Raw genomic sequence first — 22,759 nt, forward strand, 5'->3', positions numbered from 1 at the left:
CATTGTGAGTTCTTTGGAGCAGAGACTCTGTGGCAGTAGCACAATGGGGGCTCAGTCTAACTTGGGTTATCTGGGTGCTACCATAGTACAAATGAGTACTAATTAGACCTCCTGACTACTCATTCTTTCCCTGCAATAGTTGCCATTGAACCTCCATGTACTCAGCTGACTCAATCCCGGATGGTTTAGTAAAAATGGCTCTTCTCGGAGCTATGCTTGAAGGACACCCAAAAGCTTCAGGTCATGCAGAATATGGCAGCCTACTCAGCAGTGTTAGCCTTATCAGTTTTGTTATATCTCAGTGTATTCTATTATGGTTGCTTCCGAAGTGTTAGTACAAGCATAAAGCAATACAGAATCCCATTGGAAATCTAAATTTGGTCTCGCTGACTTAAGATATTGAAAATGAATAGGGTTACTTTTTTTTTCCTTTTTTTTAGTATTTAAACTCTACAATGCTTCCACCTGGTTCTGAACTCCCTGGGTCCAATCCAGATGGCTCCCATTCAGGAGAGGTAAGGCTTGCTTCAGAGTGGGTCAGCTATTGCCTCTGTGCAGCGTATTTTAACCATCAGGCTGTAATAGTTTTAACCTGCATAATCTAAAACAGCAAGTAACTGATTCAATTGCTGATGACTAGCCAAGATGGAAACTTAGTTACTGCCTCTAAAAATCTAAACGAAAGAGCCCCTCAATTCCATAAGCAAAGTACAAGCTAAATGTCTTAATTTCATTGCTGCAAGAGCACCTTGTTCTGTTTGAACAGGATTTTAAAATGTCTTTTCAGAACAAAGTATCAGTAACAGTTCTTTGGGGTCTTGCCTCTGTTCATGCATTTAATTTCACTAATATTAAATGCTTGACACACAAAGAGGAGAATAGATCGCTATATGCCAGGTCACCTTTTTTCCTACTAAATGTGTTCTTTATCTATAATTTTGTGCTTTCTAAAAAAAACCCAAACCTTTTGATTTTAAACTAACTTCTTGCTCTTCATTTTTTTTAATTCAAAATTGGTTTAAACCTTTCACAGAGTGAAACTTCATTTTTAATGAAATAAAATGACTGAAAACTGCTTGGGGCAGTGACATGCATGACGACATTTTTATTTGTTTTTTGTATGTGTGTGTTCTTGCTGTTTTGTAGCTTTCGCGCTCTAGTTCAATGAGTTCATTATCACGTGAAGTAAGCCAGCATTTTAATCAGGTACATGTGGCTGGCCATTTTCACTTACATTGGCTTTTCCCCCCTTTATTTTGCATTTGCTCAGTTTCTTACTAATGCTACTTTAAGTCATTTCCCCCCTCCTCCATTTCAAGGAATTAATATTAAAAATAACGTATGATGCAGTGTTCCTTTTAACACTTAAACAGGGTCTTCAAAATTTCACCATTACATTTATCAAAAAGCACGTAATCTAGGCATGCTTGCTTTATTTTTATGTTCTTAAGTAATTCACTTGGTAATTCTGCTCAACTCTGTCCTTACATTAATGAGAGAGCCAAAGTAGTCAGTTGCCTTAAATTAAAAACAAACAAACAAAAACACTTAATATGCTGCAATACTCTGAACTCAATAATGATAACCTTGCCCGTTTAATCTGTAAACAACCCCTGTAGGAATTAAAGGAATGCTTCATCTCTGCTATTACGTTTCAGTGCACTGTAAAGAGCTGACATCATAAAACTTTTCTGTACGTACAATAAAGCACAACAGTTCTCACAGATGGAACATTTTATTTTTGGGGGAGGCCTAAGCTCTACTAACAAAACCACAGGGTACTAATTCAGTAAAGCTGCACTGGTGTCTTGTTACTTTCGTTTTTGCATGCTTGGATTTTCAGAGCTGTTTACAGTTCATGCATGTGATATTATTTTGCCAATGCCTACAGGTTAAGCAAATAGTAATAATAATAATAATAAAGAGTTGCAAAAAGTGCTGACACATTTTGCACCCATGTGTTGCAATCTGCTGCTCTGAACCTACTTTAGAGTAGCAATGCCTATAATATCTTCTTTCTACTAGTAAGCAAACAAAACTTGGGAGAGATAATACGTAGAATTAATGGAATGTAATCTGCTTTCTAGCCTCTCCGTAGTGTGCCACCTTCTGGGGGACCTCCAGCAGGAACTGTTCAGTTCTACAACCCTTCTCAATTTGCACAAGTGAGTGAAACCCTCATTGTTGCTAGAGAAACTGTGTGTGGGCTCCTTTATCTTGAAAATAAAGCCAGGTAGCAAAATATTTCTGACATAGCTGATAGTGATGGTGAAATCTCTTGCTTCGTGTCTGCTTCTCATATCTGCCTTCAAAAAGTGACGTGGCATGATGTACCAGTTTCAAACATACAGACAAACTCTCTGCTTTCTTTTCTGCCCTTAATCTCATTCTGTCTCATCTCTGCATACGCCCTTCTTTTCCACCTCTGTCCCCTGTTCACTCTTGTTCATCTTTCTGATCCACACCTACAGCTCTCCTATTGTTTCTATGGTGCTAGTCCCTTCAGTTTACAAATCACTTGGCCCTATCTCTTCTGTTTGCCCTGCCCTCCATAATGTTGTGGCATTTAATCTTATTAAGTGCTAAGCCATAGTCCCTTACATCTGCTCCTCCCAACCAAGTATGCAGGGTCAAAAGGAGTGGGGCATGGGAAATATTCTCTTGTTTTAGGCTTTGCTGTGAGGGGACAGGAATCATGGGGTAGCCATGCAGCAGGCTGTCACTACTACCGGGTCAGGTTCCCTAGCCCAGCCTGTTCATCACTTTTGAATTTGTGCTTACACATGCAACACCCCACACCTGTCCTGTGGAGAATCAATCTTGGTGTGTTACAACAGACTTCTGAAATGTGGCTTAGCATCTTAATACTTAATGGCAGCAGACAAGCAAATCATTATCTGCCTTGCTAGCTGAATCTCTGATAAACTTTGGTTTTATATTTAAGCAGTTTACATGGATAGTAGTGACATGTTTAATTGACACTAGGATGTTAAATTTGGTTGTGGACCAGTCCAGCTCCTGTGTAAATCACTGGGAATTGGATTAGACCTCCAGCGTATTAAACTTCTTTTTTCAAAGCAGAAAAAAATATTCAGTCTTTGTTCTGAAAGGTAACCAGATTTTTGCAGGATTTTTAGTAGGTGAGAAGAGCAATTGCTTGATTTTTATAAATCTTTATCTTTTTCAGTCTCCTGCAACTACTGGAAGTTCAAGGCTGGGGAGAATTGGACAGAGAAAATACCCAACATTGAAATAGAATATAATGACTTGACGTTTGGAACACTTACACTAGTTCTGGACATTCAAAGAACTACTCAAATTTTATGGCACATAGTAGTATCATTGCAATCTTGAAATTGACATGACAGTAATTTAATGCTGGCTGATCATTTGTCATGGGTCTCCCTACTTGTAGCTCATGTACATGAATCATTACCAAACTAGAAAAAATATACATTTTCCCTTAAAAGCTGGTTAGAAAGGTATAATCTCCTACTGGGGTTGGAGAAGGATGAATGGGGAAGGATGTGGTTACTGTCTGTTGTGAAAACCAACTGTAAACTGCCACCAAAGGGAGGAGTTCTTCGGTTGATTTTAAACCTACCAGTGTGACTTGAAGACATAAATTAGGTTTTAGGGTCATTTCTGAAGGACACTTCCCTCCCAATGTAGGACATATATGTCCACCTTTTAACAGAAAACTCTATGGCCTTAACAGGACCATGCACAATTGTAATTCATATAAAACAATACTGGCATTTGCCAATATATGAAGGTTTAAGATGCTCATCTGGGAAATGCCTCACATGCTTATATTTTTTTTTTAGGGGAGGGGGGCCTCAGCTCATCCAAATAAATAAATTGGCCTATAGTGAATTAAAACTGTGACTGTAATAAAATCTGAAATTCGTCTGATTTGGATTTTATCTAGTATGTCTGTAGTTGTGTTTTAGACTCCTTGTAAAACAAATTGTATAGTCTGAAAGAAGCTCTTTGTAAAATAGTCAGTGCTGTACTATTTCTGATGAGTGAGTGTTCTTCTTAAGTGCAATATGGTTACTTGCTTTCTCTCTCAAACTACTGGCACTATATAATTAAGGTGGTAACAGCTTGAAAGTTGTTTAAAAAATATTTTCCTTTTGAGTGCCAGAATCTCTTCCTAATGCTCTGCTCTTGAACTTCCGTTAATAAAATAACTAAGGTCTTAAATAGCTAACAACTGAATTTCATACTAAATTAAATGGATTACACCTCTACTGATGGACTTGAAAAGCTTTAGGTTTAGTATAGGAAATTCTGAAAACCATTGAGGTGTAACATTCACATGCATTGAAAAGTCTGAATGGCCCACAAGGAGAGAAAATAAACTTCAAATATTTATTAAATCATTAGGTCATACTTTCTTTAGGATTTGACAAGGAAGCTGATTGATGTTACTTGCATTCTGCCCATGAGTTGAAATAATGTATATGTGGAATTAATTCCTCCCCGCCCCCTTTTTCCTGGGTAATACATACCACCTTTTGAGATCTGGGCAGCCGTATGTATATTTCCAAAGGGATTATACATGATTTGAAATAAAATGTGATGACTTGGAGGAATTAGTAGCCTTCTGGTAGTGGTCCATGCTCTAAATCCTGGACTTGGTCAGCAGCAGTCAGTGTGGCTTTCTTTTGTAACTAAAAACCTGTTCAGATACTTGGCTTCAGAGACTGCCAAATATCTTTTAATTCAAGAAGGCTTCCTCTGAGCTGGGAGCTGCTGTCTTTCCGAAGTGTTAGATTTGATGCTGTAAATTCTTAAATAAAATATTTTGCGCTCTGGAGCACTTTCACACTTTACTTTTTCTTGTGGTTATTGGTTAGCAAGCTAATTGGATGGAAACTTTTCTGGACAGTTGGAGATACATCACTGAACACTTCAGGCTTCTTAAATAATTTAGAAAATACTGCCTCTTAAGGATTGCCACTTATCCATTACTAATCTTTAACTTGTATATATTGGAAATTGATATTTCAACCTCTGATTTAAAAGTGAATATTTTCCTTTTAATGTTCAAAATTAAAACCTATTTTACAGTAAATAAATGACTTTCCAATTTGTTTCAGGCTTGTAACAATATAAAAAAAATCTGCTTATTAGAAAAGCAGTACAGTTGGTTTAAATGTACACTTCTCAGTAAATATCAGACAAGGTTTTTTTTTAAAGGATTTATCCCTGGGTAACCTTCCCAAAGCCTCTGATTTTTATATGGTTTTATAAATGTGCTGTTTCCTATTGGGTTTGCATTACTGCAGCCCGACATCAAAAGTAGTCAGTATCTTCTCTTCCGCCTGGATACTTTTTTGTGTGTGGAATTTTCCATTTGTCATGGAATGGTTTAGAAAGCGCACTGTTTTTACCTTTATAATATGCAACTGTTAACTGAGTAACAGGGCAATCAAGTATGTTATACAAAGCATCAATGGTGCGGACTAGATATTAATCAAATCCTCCTAGCTTTCAATGTTTCGTATTAAGTGCCAGCCTTCTTGATTTTTGTTTCTGTTTTTACTATGTTTTCTCTATTCAGATACAGCCAGTTTACTAAAGTTAATAATGCTGTTTTATAGTTCAGATATGGATAATTAGTTTTTTTTCACACCTTCACTGCATGTTTTATGTCTTAACTTTTGAAATACCTGCATTTCCTGCAACCACAGGCTCAAATGCTGGCAGCTGTTCGTCCTTCTGCAACAAACTTAATTTATCTACGTCAGAGGTCCTCTCTTGGTATAGATACTAAAAGTCTTATGGTAGTTTTCAAAAGTTCTGGGACCTTGGATAAATTTTTCCCTCCACCTGGAATGCAGCTGCATTTTGATGCTAGTTTGTATATAGTGGTGAGTTTGGGATGACAAGCACTGATCCTATTTATGATGTGCCTATTCACTGAAATTTTTTTTTGTGAAGATTCCATGATAAAAGCTGCATTAGTTTCTGTCCACTTACAGACGGCTTGAAGTAGGAGGTGCTTGCTTAGAACAGGCACAGTTAAAACCTGTTGCATCCCTACTTTATGGGCCCAAGTCAATGAGGTTTTTTCCTTTTTTTTTTTTTTAAAGTAAGTATTTAGTAGCATGTATCTAACCTCCAATCAATTTCTAAGTCTGAGAAGCAAGAAATGCCTCATCCTTAGTTCTAGGCACCTTTCTTTAGCTGACACTTCCATGTTCAAATCAAATTTTATACGAAAGTCCTCCCAGTGCTTAATTTGCAATGAAAGAGGTGCTGTGGCTCAAGCAATTTTTTTTACATTGATAACTGATGCAGGAACGCCAGGGCTATGAATTGCCAAGCCTGGAGGAGCCAGGGCTCGGCCTTGCCAAGCACTGGCACAAATTAAGCACTGAGTTCTCCCCTTCCATCTCTCAGGTGCAATGGGTGAGATGGTGTCTCCTGTGATCCTTCATGATTTCCCATAGGGCCGCCTACTGATATTGCAGATCAGTTCAGACTTCATGTGCTAGTTTTTCAAAAATCCTAGTAATTTGCTCTACCATGTATATTTTTAAAAAACATTTCCTTTCCCGAGTTGCAGAGGTGAGACAGAAAAAGTTTCCATTTATTCTTGCTCACGTTTTGTAGTGTATGGTGGAAAGAATACTGCAAACGACCTGGGTTTCTGGCTAACTCTAGTGAGAATCTACTTGTATAATTAGTACAGTTTAAGGGGTAAAAAATGAAAAAGGAATGGGTGTTAAACATAAGAATTGCCATACCTACTTCAGCCAGTGCTCCACTGTAGTGCAGCCAGAACTGACAGTGTTCGAGGCACCTGTAGGATACCATGTAATGGACAGTTGTGGGATAGTCTCTGCCTATAGACGACAATGTTGCTTCCTAAACTCTTTCAGTTGTCTAATACCCTGAAACATCCCTTCTAAATTCTGTATCCTATCTCCTAGAAATAGCGGCTCCTAGTATATCATGTTTAATCCCTTGTTGCATCTTGCTAAATTGTTGAAAGGCTGAAATGGGAGGCCCCTGGTTCTCAACAAGGGGTCTGAGTACTTCTGGGGATACAGGTTTCAGAGTGGCAGCCGTGTTACTCTGTTTTCGCAAAAAGAAAAGGAGGCCTTGTGGCACCTTGGAGACTAACCAATTTATTTGAGCATGAGCTTTCGTGAGCTACAGCTCACTTCATCGGATGCCAATTCATCTAGATATTTGGCTAGTTTTACAACAGGCTACATAGAAAGCTCTCGCCGAGTTGGTACAAACGAAAATTGCATAGAGACAGTGACTTGTATATACACTCTACAGGGAAACGTGAGCACAATAGTGCTATTCCAATGGATTCCTTGGGGTATTTAGATGGTAAATTGTTTGTTTTCTCTCTCTCTCTCTCTCTTTTGCAGGCAGGGTACTTAGAATCATAGAAGGTCAGGGTTGGAAGGGACCTCAGGAGGTCATCTAGTCCAACCCCCTGCTTGAAGCAGGACCAATCCCCAATTTTTGCCCCAGATCCCTAAATGGCCCCCTCAAGGATTGAACTCACAACCCTGGGTTTAGCAGGCCAATGCTCAAACCACTGGTGCTGTGCCCCTTGTATTTTTAGGTCTGATTTTGTAAGCAAGCAGCCCTGAAGTGCGGTGAAAGGTGGGGTACCCACGCCAGATCAGACTCCTGCGAGGGGCGCCGTGGCCGGGAGCGGCTGAGCCGCTGCTCGCGGCAAAGCGAGGGCAGGCGGCTGGGCGGGTCCGGTGCCTCCACGCCCCCGCGGCGCTGCGCCGGGGCCGGGCCGCCGGGGCTGAGGGCGCCGGTCCCCCCTCCGGGCGGCAGGGCGCGCTCGCGGCGGGCTCCGGCCCTCCGAGCCGCGGCGGCTCGTTGTCAGGGGCGGCCCGGGCCCGCGGCTGCCGAGCGCGCCGGTTGCTAAGGCCGGGCCGCGGGCTGCTCGCTGGACTGGAGGTGAGGGCGGCGCCGGATCCTCCCGCGGGCCCCCCCCGTCCCCGCCGGGTCGCTCGGCCTCTGACTCGCCCCCCTGCCCGTAGGGTGACTGAGCGCCCCCCCCGCCCCTGTTGGTCTAGACACGGGGTCTCCAGCCCGCCCCCCCCGGCACTTCAGTGTCTGATCACACCCCGCGGGCACTGCCCCCCCCGCTGTGTGTCTCCCCCCCCACACACAAGTGTGTCTCACTGCCACATCGACAGACACAATCTCTGTGTGCCCCCCACGCTGTGTGTCCCCCCTACACACAGACACACACACACAGAGTGTGAGTCCCACACACTGGTGTGTCTCACTGCCACATCGACAGACACAATCTCTGTGTGCCCCCCACGCTGTGTGTCCCCCCTACACACAGACACACACACACACACACACACACACAGTGTGAGTCCCACACACTGGTGTGTCTCACTGCCACATCGACAGACACAATCTCTGTGTGCCCCCCACGCTGTGTGTCCCCCCTACACACAGACACACACACACAGAGTGTGAGTCCCACACACTGGTGTGTCTCACTGCCACATCGACAGACACAATCTCTGTGTGCCCCCCACGCTGTGTGTCCCCCCTACACACAGACACACACACACACACACACACACACAGTGTGAGTCCCACACACTGGTGTGTCTCACTGCCACATCGACAGACACAATCTCTGTGTGCCCCCCACGCTGTGTGTCCCCCCTACACACAGACACACACACACAGAGTGTGAGTCCCACACACTGGTGTGTCTCACTGCCACATCGACAGACACAATCTCTGTGTCCCCCACACACTGTGTGTATCCCCCCCTACATACACACACAGTGTGAGTCCCACCCATACACACACTGCCTGTGTTCTCCCCCCCACCACACACAAACACACTGGTGTGTCTCACTGCTATATTGATAGACACAGTCTCTGTGCCCCCCATCTCTATCTTGCCCCCCCCCCAATATATATAGACACACACAGTATCTGTGTCCCAGTCCCCATATGCACACACACCTGGAGTGAAATAAGTGTTTTTATCACTAACACAAAGCTCTGGCACTATCAGCCCTAGCTATGGGGGTTCCTGCCCCAGAAAAGGGGAGCAAGTGGGGTGGCCTTTCCTAACCATGCTGTTTAGACTCTCTGTCCATCAGGTCACTGAAAAATCCCAGCCCCTTTGGATAAAAATAGTTTCCCCAGGCTCTGGGAGTGACCCACCCTTTTGTGGGGTAGCATAATGTTACGGTTGAACAGGAATTAAGGCCCAATCTGGAGTCCTTTTCTTTAGCCAATAAAGAAACCCTGCCTTTATTCTCTCCAGACTCTTATGCTACTCCAGTCACCATAGTAGCTTTACTAAAATTTTATTATTTGCATTACCAGCAGAACTTCTCTTACAAGTACCTTAGAAAATAATCTGTGGTATGGTGATTTGAACCCAAGAGTCTCAAAGGGTTTTAGATTATTTTGGTTTAGCTCTAAATTGGTTAGGAACCGTAAAATGAAGTAAGCCACGCTTAAGCCAAAATAAGAGCGGTTTGCACCAGTTCAACAACTTATGCAAGCTTGTGTGCAGGTGAGGCCTACATTTCATAAGGCTCCTCTGAGGCAGGTAAATAGGAGTATGCCCATTTTACAGGTGAGTAAATTTCCTCCGAGAGGTTAAAAGGTCATAAAGCTCCTAGTAAATGTTTGGTGCCATATTAATAATAAATAATCAGTGATGAATCCAGGAATAGAATATCATTCCAGACTCCCAGCCACTGGAGAACATACACATGTTGACCCAATACGTGTTGAGAAGATTAAGATAACATTCAGGCTTGATTGATATTTAACAGGATAACTCTGATAAGATTTGCATTTCACCCCTGTCAGGTGAGACTGTTGAGCAATGCAGTGTTGTACTGTAATTTGCTTGTAGCTATCTGGACAAGCACCTTGCCTTTATGGTAAGAAGTTGTTTTGTGGATCCCAAGATTGTGTCCCATAGAGGGGCACATATAACGCCTAATGCTGCTGCAGCTAAGGGAGAGTCTTCTTCAACTCAAGTGGTAGTGGCCTATGTGTTTTGCAGCCACAGGTCTACCTTAATTGATTATGGTGATATGGGATCATTACAGAACCTAAGATCATTGAAAACTTACTGATTTCTGATGCTGAATGTTTTACCTACCTGTATTATGGAATCAGCACACAGAGTGACCATCTGAAAGCCTAAAACATTAGGGTGGTAACTTGTATGTGATTTTAATTTTCATTTCCTGCTCTGCTAAAGTGAACAAACATCCTGCCTTATAAAACGCACGGTGGGAATTTACTTCCAGTGTCACATACAGCCCTTGGGAAGTCATTTCACTCTTCTGGGCCTAAATTTCTCCTTCTGTAAAATGGAAATAACACTAATCTTTTTTACAGGGGGCTTGTTAAGGTTTGCAAAATGCTTTGAGATCCTCTGATGGAAGGGGCTATGCAAGAGCATGATTTTATTGTGTTTATAGTATACGGCTCAGCAGGTTGTTACAGTTCTGTTTCTTTTGGGCAGTTGCAGGTTTCTTACCTCTAAGGCTTTTCCAGCCATGCATCTTGCTACTCACATAAATTTCCTGTATTCCTGGCAAAAGACTCATGTGTATTCACATTCCCGATCTCTGTGTTTCGGTTCAAACTCCTGAACTTACCACGCTGCGAGCCAAAACTATACAGTAAAGGAAGATGACTCTTTGAGGGACTGACTCTATGGAGAGGGGTCCATAGCTGGTACATAGGAGGAGAATGAACCCTCCAAATGGATTTTCCCAGCATGCAGTGGCATGTATTACTTCGAGCACAGCGGGCAGAGTACTACAGGACCAGCAAGTGAAGAAGACTGGTGGAGCTATGAGGAAGGAGGCTGGTGACAGCAGGGTGCTTGCACTTGAGGACCATCCAGACATAGAATCCTTTTTAAATGACACCTTAAGATTTCCCCCTGATGAAATCAAACCCAATATGAAGATTAAATCTGTCACTCCAAAGCCTCCCAGGAAACCCAGGCTAGCGCGAGCATCATCTCTTGATGAGAAAAGCTGGAGGAGGAGGAGAGTGTTTAGAATGAGTCTGGAAAATCTGATCGATCCCAATGAGACAAGCTCCTCCAATGGCTCTCTCCAGGAGTCGTCCCTGAGTCATCCCACCAGGAGCAGAGTGGTACTCAATGGCGAACAGGGTTCTTTGCACAACTTGCAGGATGCCCCGGAAGCGAGCCCTTATGGGAAGAACAAGGGTAGCATTTCAGATTCCGAGAAACAGGTCTCTGAGGTTCCCAGTGCCTCTGTGGGGCTTATGCAGGGGAAAGAATCTTCAGGCAGCAAACCCCGGCTGTCCAAAATAACACCCCCTCGACCACTGCCCCCCCTGGAACTCAGCGTGGCCTCTCACGTGCTGAGGACAGCTAATAGGATCGACTCAGATTATATGGATTACCAACATTATTCTCAGAGCAGGTTTGAAAGGTTGAGCAGCAGCCTGAGTGACACCGGGCTTCACAACCGTGGGATGGTCTGCGATAGCTGTTCCACAGACTCCATGAAGTCTACGTTCAGCCTGCTCACCCCTCTTCGTGCCAAGGATGTTCGAAACAGGTATATTCTCCTTCTTTTCACAGCAGAGAGAATACAGTATTTGTTACTAGATGGCCCATTGCCTTGCAGAATTCTGTTTGTCTGGAATAAGTAACTTGACCAGTGAGCAAATTATCATTAGTTGTTTGTTCCCTTATATTTACTGTCATGGGAGGGGCAAGTTTTTGAATGGCTGCTTTATGGCAAAGCTCCTCAGAAGAGCAGCATGCTAGGAAGAAACACTGGGGCTGGATCAATGTGTGTCCAGGAAATGCGGGGAATATTTTGAGAGCACAAGCATAACATGTAGAAAGTGCAGTCGCTGGCTGTATTAATCAAGGCTTAGAATCATAGCGCTTCCTGACACCAACCTGAGCATTGGTCAGAGGCTGACTGGGGATTGCTTGAGAGAATTGCAAGCAGCTTTGGCAGTGCTCAGAGAGCTCTCTAAATGGGATGTTGTAACTGAAAAGAGTGTTAATACAACTTGGCTGTTTAAAAATGTCCTTTCTGGTTTAGTGTATAGTCAGGAAGCTTGCATGCTGTGAAACAGGATGCTGAGTGTTCTGTTCCTCCATAAGAAGACCTCTGAGAACTCCAAGCTACTCTGCTTTGTTCTGTGTGCTTCATATCTTTAGTGTCTCATGCTTATGGCCTGGTGCCCCCTCAGGCGACGATGATCTCATCAGATTTGCCAAGCTAAAGCAGGCTTGGGCCAGCTCAGTACTTCACTTCAGTGGATATGAAAACCCCCAAGGAGCACCTGGTGCTGCAGGAAGTAGTATTAGTGATTCAGTACATTTCATTATTCCTGCTGAGCCGTTACTGACGGGTGCCCATGTGTTATAGGAGAGTGAGTAGAACTGTGCTGCTAGAATTGTTGTCTCTTGACTAAGATATCAAACAACACTGACCACTTGTGGGTGTTAAAAAACCTTGTGGCCCTTTTCACAAGAGAGTGTATGGACCCTGGTGTTCTGGCCAGATTCCTCTTTCGGTGTCACGTCTTCTCTCCCTGGAAGCAACTCAATATTTAATGCTGCATTTCTGAGGGCTGTGAATATTAGCTCGGTTTTTAAAGGAACTTTTAATACACAAAGTACTATACAATGTTAAATATTGTTAAGATTTGGGTCTATTCTTGAGTGATGCAAATTAGGATTCCAGCAACCAGAACATTTGCTTATATGCCTTTTTAATAATATGGAGTTTTTAAAAATTCTTTTCCCTCTCCTTGTTTCACAGAAGCTATTTGGAAGGCAGTCTTCTAGCTAGTGGTGCATTGCTGGGAGCAGAAGAACTGAGCAGATATTTCCCTGATCGGAGCATTGGAATATTTGTGGCCACCTGGAATATGCAAGGCCGGAAGGTGGGTACATGAATCTCCTGAATTTGGCTCTTGGCGATGCATATTTCCCCCTGTGTTTGTTAAACAGACTAGCACCACTGCTTCTTGCGAAATTGTCACTCTCAATATATTTATGATGTTGATCTTCATCTGCCTGAGTAGCTTAGTCTCTATGGCAGCTCAGCCTTCCTCCTGTGTCCTTGGATCCTCTTGCACATGCTCAGTTGAGCAGATGTGATTGTTGTAATGGTGAAATTCTGTGACCTGTAGTATTTGATATATAGCGAGCAGGAAGGTGGGAGCTGCTGCTTTTTTATTAGTATTGTGAGTGCTCCCTAGGGCCTCAATTAGGATTGGAGCCCTATTAATCTGTGTGATGCACAACTGCTTATGGAGAGAATGTCTCTGAAGGGGAACATAATTGTAACTACATCTCTGCACAGCAGAGAAACCTGAGATTGCTGCAGCCAAGTGACTTAGGGACGGAGCCAGAGAGTTTGAGGCTCACTAGGTGAGTTCAACGGGGGATGCAGGTTCAGGACTTTAAAGAGGTCTGTATATAGCCTCTAAACTCTTCTTAAATAAATATCCGAGAGAAGTTAAAAATACACATTAGGCCACGGCATTCATTGTGTGACCTTGACCAAAACTCTTCACCCCTGTTTCTCAATTTCCATATCTACAGCATGGGTACCATGATGCTTAGCTATGGGGCAGGGAGGTTATTAGACTTGATTAATGTTGAGCGTCTCAGATCTAAAATGCTATGTAAGTACAAAATATTAGCAGTGGTTGTAAGTGATTTATTAACTCATTCAACTTGAAGTCTTTCTGGATTTTCCCTCCCCTCCTTTTCCAAATGCTAGCATAACGGACGCTGTGAATCTCTTCCTTTTTTTGTAGGAACTTCCAGAGAATCTGGATGACTTCTTGTTCCCATCGGATCCTGACTATGCCCAGGACATGTATGTTGTTGGCGTTCAAGAAGGCTGTCCAGACAGGTAGCAGAAACAGTGTAATGCAGAGCCACCCTTGTCACTTGCTAATCACTGCAGGTTTTTTTCTTCTTTTTAAATTAGTTTTCAATACACCAAAAAACAGAATAGAATTCCCCTTGTGCTTTATTTATATTTCATAAATCTGTGAACTCCTCAGTATAAGGAGAAAACGAGTTCTAGAGGGTGTCTTTATTTAACCTCATAATAGTCCTAACCACCTATCATCACCCAAAGTTTGGGCTCGGTACTCCTCTCACTGAAAGCAGTAGCAAAACTCTTGATTTCAGTGGGAACCTTCAGCTCTGCTGCTGACTTGTGTGACCTTAAGCAGGGTCGCTCCCCAGGGTACAGTTAGGCATCAGGCTGGCTGAAAGATGCTGTGGATGTGCATTCATTCTTAGCATCCTTCCAAGAATTTCAGAATGCCCTCTGGCAGTTCCTGTGATCTATTGATATGTAAAACTATGTCAGAGTAAAGTTGCTGCATGCAACCAACAAGGTGCTTACTGTGTTTGCCTATAGGTTTTATACGTCCTCAATTTAAAAAGCTGTTTGTCTTCAGATCAGCCCAGTGCACCATTGTTTTGGTAGAGGAGGTTTGCCGTGAAAACCCTAATATGGTAGCAGTTGCTGCACCCTCACACTGCTGGCTCCCCACGCTGCCTGCTCATTCCATTGTCTTCCTCATCACCATCACCTTCCTCTCATCACCAGTGGGCATCATTGTGGCACCTCCCAAGGGCTACATCTCTCTCTCCTACTGCCCAGAGACTGACAACTCTTCCCCTCCATGTTGTCCTGTAGTTGTGATGTAGCCATGGTGCTTTTGTTGTCTCCCATAGAAGAGAGTGGGAGATCCGTCTGCAGGAGACGCTGGGGCCCCATTACGTCATGCTGTACTCAGCTGCACACGGAGTTCTCTACATGTCAGTGTTCATAAGAAGAGACCTCATCTGGTTCTGCTCAGGTACGTTGTTAATTAAGCGCTGGAGATTACAGAGAGGGAAAAATTGCGCTGTCGCTGTGTGGGACAGGGAGGCTTGTAATGGTGGGTGGAAACCTCAGAGTGGCATCAGTCAAAGGTGTAAATTCTCCTTACCTGCTGAAAGTGTTTGTGATGCCCAAACTCTGATCAGTAGCCTGCCATGCCAAATAGGACCAGGCTTTTTGAGAGCTCCATGGGGGTTGTGAGCGCTAAGCACCTCTTGGGAGCAGAGTAACCTATGTATTTATTATGAACCACAAGCCGGAGGGGATGGCTTTTAGGACTAAACCTCATGTTTGAAGCCTCTGGACTCCCTTCAGTTCGAGGTTCATCTGCCACCAGGGTGGGTGCATCGTTCCTCCTTCTGTGAAGGCTAGATTCCCAGATAGAGAAGCTGAGTGACATTTGTTTTGCTGTGGGTGTCTCGCAGATGCCACCTTGACAGCAGAGGTCTTGTCTGTGCCACATGGACCTTCACAAACCTGTGGCACTTGCTAGGTGTTTTCCCTACGTCCTGAGCCAGTGGTGGTGTGTGTTCCTGCTAACTGCCTGGCTGGGGCCTGGCCGGAGGGCGGGCGTACTGCAATGATGCATGTACAGTTTGTAAAGTGAGCTGGGATCCTTGGAGCCCTATCAACAACGCAGCAGCCTGATTAAATGACTGCCCCCTCCTCCCTTCCCCACCCTCTTTCCTCCCCACAATGCAGTTTCAATGGGCTTCCTGTAACAGCAGCAGCTTCTCTTTCCTTCTCCCTGCAGAGGTGGAATATGCCACTGTGACCACTCGCATTGTGTCTCAGATCAAAACGAAGGGAGCCCTTGGAATCTGCTTCACGTTCTTTGGGACTTCCTTCCTCTTCGTCACGTCCCATTTCACATGTGAGTCAGTTACATACTTAACACAAATGTCCTGTTTGGGGGGCGGAAATTGCTTCACCTGGCTTACAAGATACTTGTGCCCATTTGCTGTATTACTTACTGCTCTAAGGCTGACTCCGACATGGAGCTACTGTGTTTTGCTCTTGGCAGTGGTAAAGTGTATGAATTCCTTATTTTAATCTCCTCTTTGCCATAGCACACCCCACCATTTAAGCTGTGAGCAAACCAAGTGTAGAATGAACTCCTTGTTGGCATATCTGAACTACTGCTTCTGCCTTCGCTGCGTTTCTGAGATCTGAGCCTTTCGCTCTAACCACACAGTTAAATCCTCCTCTTCTGGCTTTATTACTGTAAGCTCCTCTCTGGTCTTCCAGCACTCACTCTGCCCCCTCCAGTTCATACAGAGAACAGCTGCTAAAATCCTCTTGCCTCTCATTCCATCCCACCTGCTTTGAATCCCTCCACTGACTCCTTTCTTCTCCGTCGCATCAAGTTCAGGCTCCTTGCTTTTGAGGCTGCTGCTCCTCATATATCTCCCTTTGTCTCTCATAGTTTTGTCCCATCCCTATCTCCTCCACTTTGCCAGTGACGCCAGGCTTATTGCCATTTGTCCAGCTCTCCCACATCTGTGTCTCCTTCCACGCTCTCCCTCCATAAAGAATGAGGGCTGGTCTACAAAATGACTCCCCTCTCCTCATTTAAATCTCTTCTGAAGATCACTCCTACCGATTAGGTCACCTCCTTGTACATTACATTAATGGATCCTGAGAGTTAACTGCTCCTACATGCGGAGGGGTGGTGGTGCATAATGACACTGGATTTGAAGCTGGGGATTGCAGGGTTGGGAAGTATGAGGGAAGGGAACTCACAAACCAAACTTCTACTGACACACCAAATGCTCTGTGTGTTATGTCCCCTTTCCCTATCACACCTGTCGCTGCCTTTTTAATTTGTACTCTCTTCAGGGTAGGAACCATCTCATCCTACATGTTTAGAAAGTGCCCAGCACATTTTGGACTCTACCACAATCTACATAATAATGATCCATGGCAATTGTATTTATATTCTGCACAAAATCTCCATCTTTCCACATGAATTTGCAGTGTTTATGCATCTCTCTTTCAGCGGGGGATGGTAAAGTGTATGAGAGGATACTGGACTACAATAAAACCATCCAAGCACTTGCACTTCCCAAGAATGTCCCGGATACAAATCCCTATCGATCCAGCCCTTGTGAGTAACTTGATGTGAACAGAATCCGTGTGTGTGGAAGGATTTGTGGGTTAACTTGCTGCTCCACCCCAAAGCAGAAATCAGGCTGATGGCCGTCTCACTTGGCTTTGCAGCTGACGTCACAACTCGGTTCGACGAGGTGTTCTGGTTTGGAGACTTCAATTTCCGACTAAACAAGGATCGTGAGAGCGTGGATTCAATCCTGAACCAGCATCTGGAAAAAGACCTGTCCAAGCTACTGCAGTATGACCAGCTCATTAAAGAAATGAATGATGGTAAGGGACTTGCTGCCTTCCCCTCTACTGCTAGTCCCCACTGACTGGAGATTTCCAAGCATGTGAATGTCTACAGCCTGCTCCTTACTTCTTGAATAGCCACTGAAATAAGTGAGGGCGTTGTCTCTGGGAAGGGAAAGCCAATAGCTTTCAAATCTAATCACACTTCCAAGTAGGGGAGTAGGAATGTGAATTCTTGGGTTCTGCCTGACATTCCACATGCTCCTGCCAAGGTAGTCCATTATTATTAATCACGTCTATTATGGTGGTGCCTGCAGGCCAGCCAAGACTAGGTCCCATTGTGCCGGTTGCTGCACGAACACAGGGTAGAAGACAGTCCTTGCCCCGAAGAGCTTACAGTCTAAACAGACAAGAGAAACGCAGGGCAGAACACACAAGTGAACAATGTGATGGCAGCAAGTGTCGTGTTAATTCCGCCACCTGGGTCCTAGTGCCCTGGAGTTGGGGAGTCTCCCCTGCACGAAGGTGGGGTGTGCCTTGCCTCTCTTCACTGCTCTGTAAACTGGAGAGAATTCCCATCTGTCTCACAGGGGTGCTTAGAGCTGATTGATTTGCAAAGCATGCGGAGGGTTTCAATGGAAGGTACCATAAACATGCCAAGTATTAGTTCTCCAGTCTTTTAAATGTTCCCTTATTAGAGATTCACCCTTAATTTGAACAGACTTTAGCTAACCCCCCAGTTATGCTGTCTGGGTCCGGTTTTGTAGCCCTGTACGTTACTGGTTTAGTTTCTAGCCGATTGGTAAACTGCTTTTAAAATGTGTGTTGTAAACGTCCAGATGCTGTTATGCTTGGTTACTAGAGAAGAATCACTTTGTTCTTCATACTGCCTCCCCTTCCCCTGCAGGGGCTATTTTCAAAGGGTTCCAGGAGGCTGCCATTCATTTCCGTCCTTCCTATAAGTTCGATATAGGGCAGGATAGCTACGACACCACTTCCAAGAAGAGGACGCCTTCATACACGGTACAGGGTTACTTATAAACACGCTTCTGGGGAGGGAATGGACTAACAATCCTTCTTGGCCACTGTAGGTTCTCTACTCATGGCTGGGGCTCCTCCTCCTGACTGCATCTGGGAAATGTCTCTGCATGATCTGATGCCCTTCCTGCCGCTCGGGTGGCCTCTCTATTACTCCAGGGGTTGCGGTGCTTCCTCTTTATGGCTTGGCCTGCTGGCCAGGTCACTAGAATTTCACTGGTGGACCGGCTATCATTCCCAGCAGTCCTCCAGTTCAAGACTATATCACTTCCCCAGTGGAGAATCGGGGAACCTGGGCCCATGCACTAATCTGGGTTCCAGGTCAGGGAATCTCGAATCAGTGACCATGGTTTGCACAATCCAAAACCTTGCTGCTATTTCCCTGGGCCATTTCCTGCTCCACCTCTACAAGGCTTCCGCTCCACAGCCCTTCTGGGTAAACCCTGCCTTCGTGGCCAGGGCTTCTACTCTCCCTTGGGTCTCCTGCTTTCCCTCTGTAAGCCCAGAGAATGACTGCAGGCTTCCTGGCCTTATACCAGCCCTGCCTGCTCCTGCCCAGCTGCTCTTCAGTCTCTCTTAGTGCTTGCTTGTCAAGCCTAGCTCTCCCTCACGTGGGCCTATTTAACCCCTCTGAGCCACATTACAACTTTCCAGGCTAGTGTGGGGTGAACATCCCATCACAGCTGGATAGCAGTTCTGTTGCTCTCTATGGGAGGAAATCCACCTGTCGTGGGTGACTGATGGGGATGCCCTTCCCATCGCCGTGTGTCTACCTGATCAAACAGGCATGCTGGAAACTTCCACATCACCCCAAGCAGAGTGGCACATAGGGGGTGAGCTAGGGGAAGGGTCAGTGGATCCTCAGATATATGGATCCAGGATCCCCAGTCCCCTGCCAGATAGGAGGTGAGATGCGGCAAGGACAGCTATCCCTCTTCGAGTCCAGAGGGTCAGCCATGTACGGCATGGAAGCTCATTGAGAGGGAATTCTCACCAACACGTAGAGCTGTATGCAAAGCAGATCCTTGGGTTTGCAGTGCCAGATATGCATGCTCCAGTGTGCTGCCTCCCTCCCAGGGTGCTGGGGCAGGGGAGAATGAGTCCTACACAGGACTCTGAGTTCCTTTGATTGCAAGGCACTTTTAAAAGTGGACGGTTTTAAATTAACCTGTGTCTTTAGCGAACAAGTGTTTCTCTCCAGAGCAGATAGGCAAAAGGGAGTGACCATCTGTTTCCCTCCTTCTTTCTTTCTCGGCCTCCCAGGATCGAGTGATCTACAGGAGCCGTCACAAGGATGACATCCATGCCGTGAAGTACTCCTCCTGTTCCGTGGTCAAAACGTCAGACCACAGGCCAGTGTACGGGCTGTTCCGGGTGAAAGTCAGGCCCGGCAGAGACAAGTCAGTGACCTGTTTGTGCATCTACACATGTGATCAGGCTGCAGTGAGTTCCTAGGACATGTTTCCTGTCAGGAATTTGTGGCTTATGTTGTCACAAGAGCTCCTGAGATGGAATGAATCCCCTGTAACTCACTGCAGTGTATTTGGGTGATTTCTGTGTAACGTTTGGACCCAGTGCCGAAAACAATAAAAAGCATTTAACCCAGCCTGGCAATAGCAGAATCCCTCCTGCCAGTCCCCTTGGTCCTTCTGAGGGAGATAACTTGAGTCTAGTGCATTTACCACATAAGGATGCTCATCTGAGAGACAGTTCTCATTGCCCTTTATAGAGGAAATAGGGGGGCTGCCCTTTTCCCCTTGCCCAAAACTTCCTTTTCCCCCTCCCTAGAAGTGGTTGTGTTTCAGTAGAGCTAGTTGTCTCCCTTGTGAGTTGCATGCCCAAGTAATTAAAAATGTTAAAGAATCTATAAATTAGAAAACAGTGCTGACTGGGTGTTCGGGAAGTCAGTGCAGTTAAAATTGCTGTTTGCTCGGTTTCAGATGTGGGCGGGTTTGTGCCTGCCCATCTCCAGAACTCAATAGGTGCTCTGTTCTGGGGTGGGTGAAATGTGACCATGTCAACATGATAAATACAGAGATGTTGCTGATTCCATGAAGGCAAACAGGTTTGGTGCATTGCTCCCATTCTTCTGCTCCCTGGCTACAGGATGGGAAGTAATTTATGGGCTCAGGAGGAAGAGGAAGGCTTTCCGATCCTGCATAAGTAAACTCCATCTTAGCCTGCGCGGAACAACGGGGATGAGCTGTGGAGCCGTACACATTTCAGAGTGACTTTTCTTGGAAGTTAGATAACGAGACTCGCAGGACCAGTTAATAGTTAACCAAACATTTATTGTTTCTTTTATCTATTTGACTGACAGTCATATGTTTAAGGGTCCAGTGCTGACAGCCACTTCCTCATGTATGTTTCCCATTAATACTGGAAGTTTCATGCTTAGATTGAGGGTGTTTCCTTTTTACTATTCAATCTAGCCTCTCCAAACAAGCCTAACTTGCTGCGACGGTAGAGAAACATTTAGTTTCACTTAATGTTAGAGCAACAACCAGATGCCTTAGTCCAAGAGAAAATGGAAAAGTTCATTCTTGCTACTGTTGGGTCCTTCACTAATCATGGAGCTCTAAGCCAACATAAGTTGTGCACGTTGCACAAATCTAACAGCTTTTCTTTATATTTTAGCATCCCACTCGCTGCAGGGCAGTTTGACAGAGAACTTTATTTAATTGGAATAAAGAGACGAATTACAAGGGAACTTCAGAAGCGGCAGGAGATAAAGGACCAAAAATCCAGCAGAGTCTGTACTGTTTCCTGACCTTAAAGCCCAGCAACAAGCTTGTAAATGGTGCCCTGGAGGAGGATTTCAGACCCAGGCAAAGACGACTTGATTCCATGTCTGCAGAGGTACAGCTTAAGAGGAAGGGGTCTCGGTTTGAGTACCAGTTGCTGTGGCCTGTGCTAAATGTCTTAAACTTCAGCTCTCAAGTTTCATTTGCATGAGCTAATCCAAGGAACTTGAGTGCTTTATTGCTGAAGAGGAAGGGAGTAAATATTCAGAACAGACGCCCTTGCTTATTCAGTCAGGTCACTTTTAGCAAAACTTCCTTTGCAAGCAACAGGATGCAGTTAGGTGGTGATTCTGGCCATACCCAAGACAAGATGCCCCATTGGGTGCATTGTATTACGAGCGGTCTTGGATTGGAGCGGTTACTCAAGGACATTTTGCAAAAAGGAGATAATTGTGGTTCCATCTGTTCTATTCAGTCTGTTCCGGATACTTGCTTTGTAAGTATCCATCTCAGGAGGGCATTGATGTCAGTTGTTTATTTCTTTCTTTACCTATAGCCAAATGTATTCTGTAAAATACCTAAGGGGACCAACTAGAGAACCTGAGCAGTCTCTCTCCCAGGTTGATGCTTGCTCGTAATAGTTTTGCTGTTGTGGACCTCTGCAGCAAGATCTGTATGGATGTACAGTAATCAAAGTGCATTTGAGATGGCCTTTTAATTAGTATTTATTTTTACTACTTCTGTTGTTGCTAAGGGTGCATATTAATCTCTCAAACGAGCACATGTCCTCAGATAAAGTCAGACTTTCTGAACCAATGTTCATATCATAATTTATGGATCCTCTGCAGTGGAGATCCAGTTTCTACTTCAGTGAGAAATCGGCTACAAGCGTGCAGCAGCAAGAGACACTGCAGCTGAAATCAGTGGCCTCCGTGGCGTTAATATATAAAAATCCAGCAAAAAGTGATTTATGGTAGAAGTAAAAGCTGCACTAAAGAAAGCTACTTTGGGGTGGGAGAAAAACGTGTTTTGACCTTTAGGAGATATTCAGAGCAAGAACCAGGAATCAGAATAACTCAGTTCTGTTCTTTCTCTGATTCTCAGTTTGGAGAAGTTATGTCCCCCGCGTTTCCCAATCAGCAAAATGTGGATTCTTCTGGAGGTAAAGGCACTCTTAAGTGTCAAGTATTACACTGGTAAAATGTACGTGACAGTTAATACAGTAAAACTTCTCATGGGCATACCTTGCTTGAATCATTAGCTAAAGCTAGCACTTTTTAAACCACATTACTACTGAAAATACAAAGCAAATGATTTGGAGGAAGCTCCATTGTAATTAGGTATTTTGCAATCACCTACTTCCACAATAAACCTTTGGATGAAAAGATATATTTTAGAACATGAACAATATTGTGATCATTCCAAACTCTGAGAAGAAAACCTATGAGAAGTACTACCCTTCATTAATTTATTACTAATCACCTTTTCATGTTTTCAACAAAAATGTTGCTCTCAGTAATCGTGTATCAATGCCTCCTTGAGCAAAACTTTCATTGAGGTATCTGAGGATAGAATTGTTGAATGTGTAGGAGAGCAAATGAGAACTGGCTGCTTTATAGAAGGAACATAAGGCTCAATCCTGCAAGGTGCTGAGTATGCCAACCCCGATTCAGCAAGACTGAAGTCTGGGGGACTACTCTCATGCTTAAAGTTGAGCAT

At 44.4% G+C, this 22,759-nt stretch overlaps 2 protein-coding genes across 10 annotated transcripts in view; both read left to right on the plus strand.

Moving 5' to 3' along the window:
- The window catches only part of SEC16A (SEC16 homolog A, endoplasmic reticulum export factor), a 40,522-nt gene extending 35,681 nt beyond the window's left edge, over positions 1-4,841 (plus strand). For 6 of the 7 annotated variants that reach the window (XM_048822685.2, XM_048822686.2, XM_048822687.2 and 3 more), the window contains 4 exons: positions 441-515; positions 1,147-1,206; positions 2,088-2,165; positions 3,188-4,841. In XM_048822685.2, coding sequence (XP_048678642.2) covers positions 441-515; positions 1,147-1,206; positions 2,088-2,165; positions 3,188-3,256 — 282 coding nt within the window. In that variant the 3' untranslated portion in view covers positions 3,257-4,841. The remainder of the gene's footprint in view (positions 1-440; positions 516-1,146; positions 1,207-2,087; positions 2,166-3,187) is intronic. The other variant, XM_048822688.2, reaches the window with a different exon arrangement.
- A 3,003-nt stretch (positions 4,842-7,844) lies between these two features.
- Positions 7,845-22,429, plus strand: INPP5E (inositol polyphosphate-5-phosphatase E). Of its 3 annotated transcripts, XR_007352981.2 has the most exons (12): positions 7,845-7,950; positions 10,523-11,600; positions 12,825-12,948; positions 13,831-13,928; positions 14,768-14,892; positions 15,670-15,789; positions 16,915-17,022; positions 17,136-17,297; positions 18,166-18,281; positions 19,560-19,696; positions 20,934-21,155; positions 22,145-22,429. XR_007352981.2 is itself a non-coding variant. In XM_048822605.2 (11 exons), exons 2-11 carry the CDS (start codon positions 10,753-10,755, stop codon positions 21,064-21,066), a joined length of 1,971 nt encoding a protein of 656 aa, XP_048678562.2. In that variant the 5' UTR covers positions 7,845-7,950; positions 10,523-10,752; the 3' UTR covers positions 21,067-22,429. The 3 variants fall into 3 exon arrangements, 2 of the variants coding, with proteins under 2 accessions (XP_048678562.2, XP_048678563.2); XM_048822605.2 differs by having other exon boundaries at positions 20,934-22,429; XM_048822606.2 differs by having other exon boundaries at positions 7,853-7,950; positions 10,529-11,600; positions 20,934-22,429.
- The last annotated feature ends 330 nt before the right edge of the window (positions 22,430-22,759 follow it).

The sequence above is a fragment of the Caretta caretta genome, chromosome 16 (genome assembly GCF_965140235.1).
Source record: "Caretta caretta isolate rCarCar2 chromosome 16, rCarCar1.hap1, whole genome shotgun sequence".
NCBI classification, from domain to species: Eukaryota; Metazoa; Chordata; order Testudines; family Cheloniidae; genus Caretta; species Caretta caretta.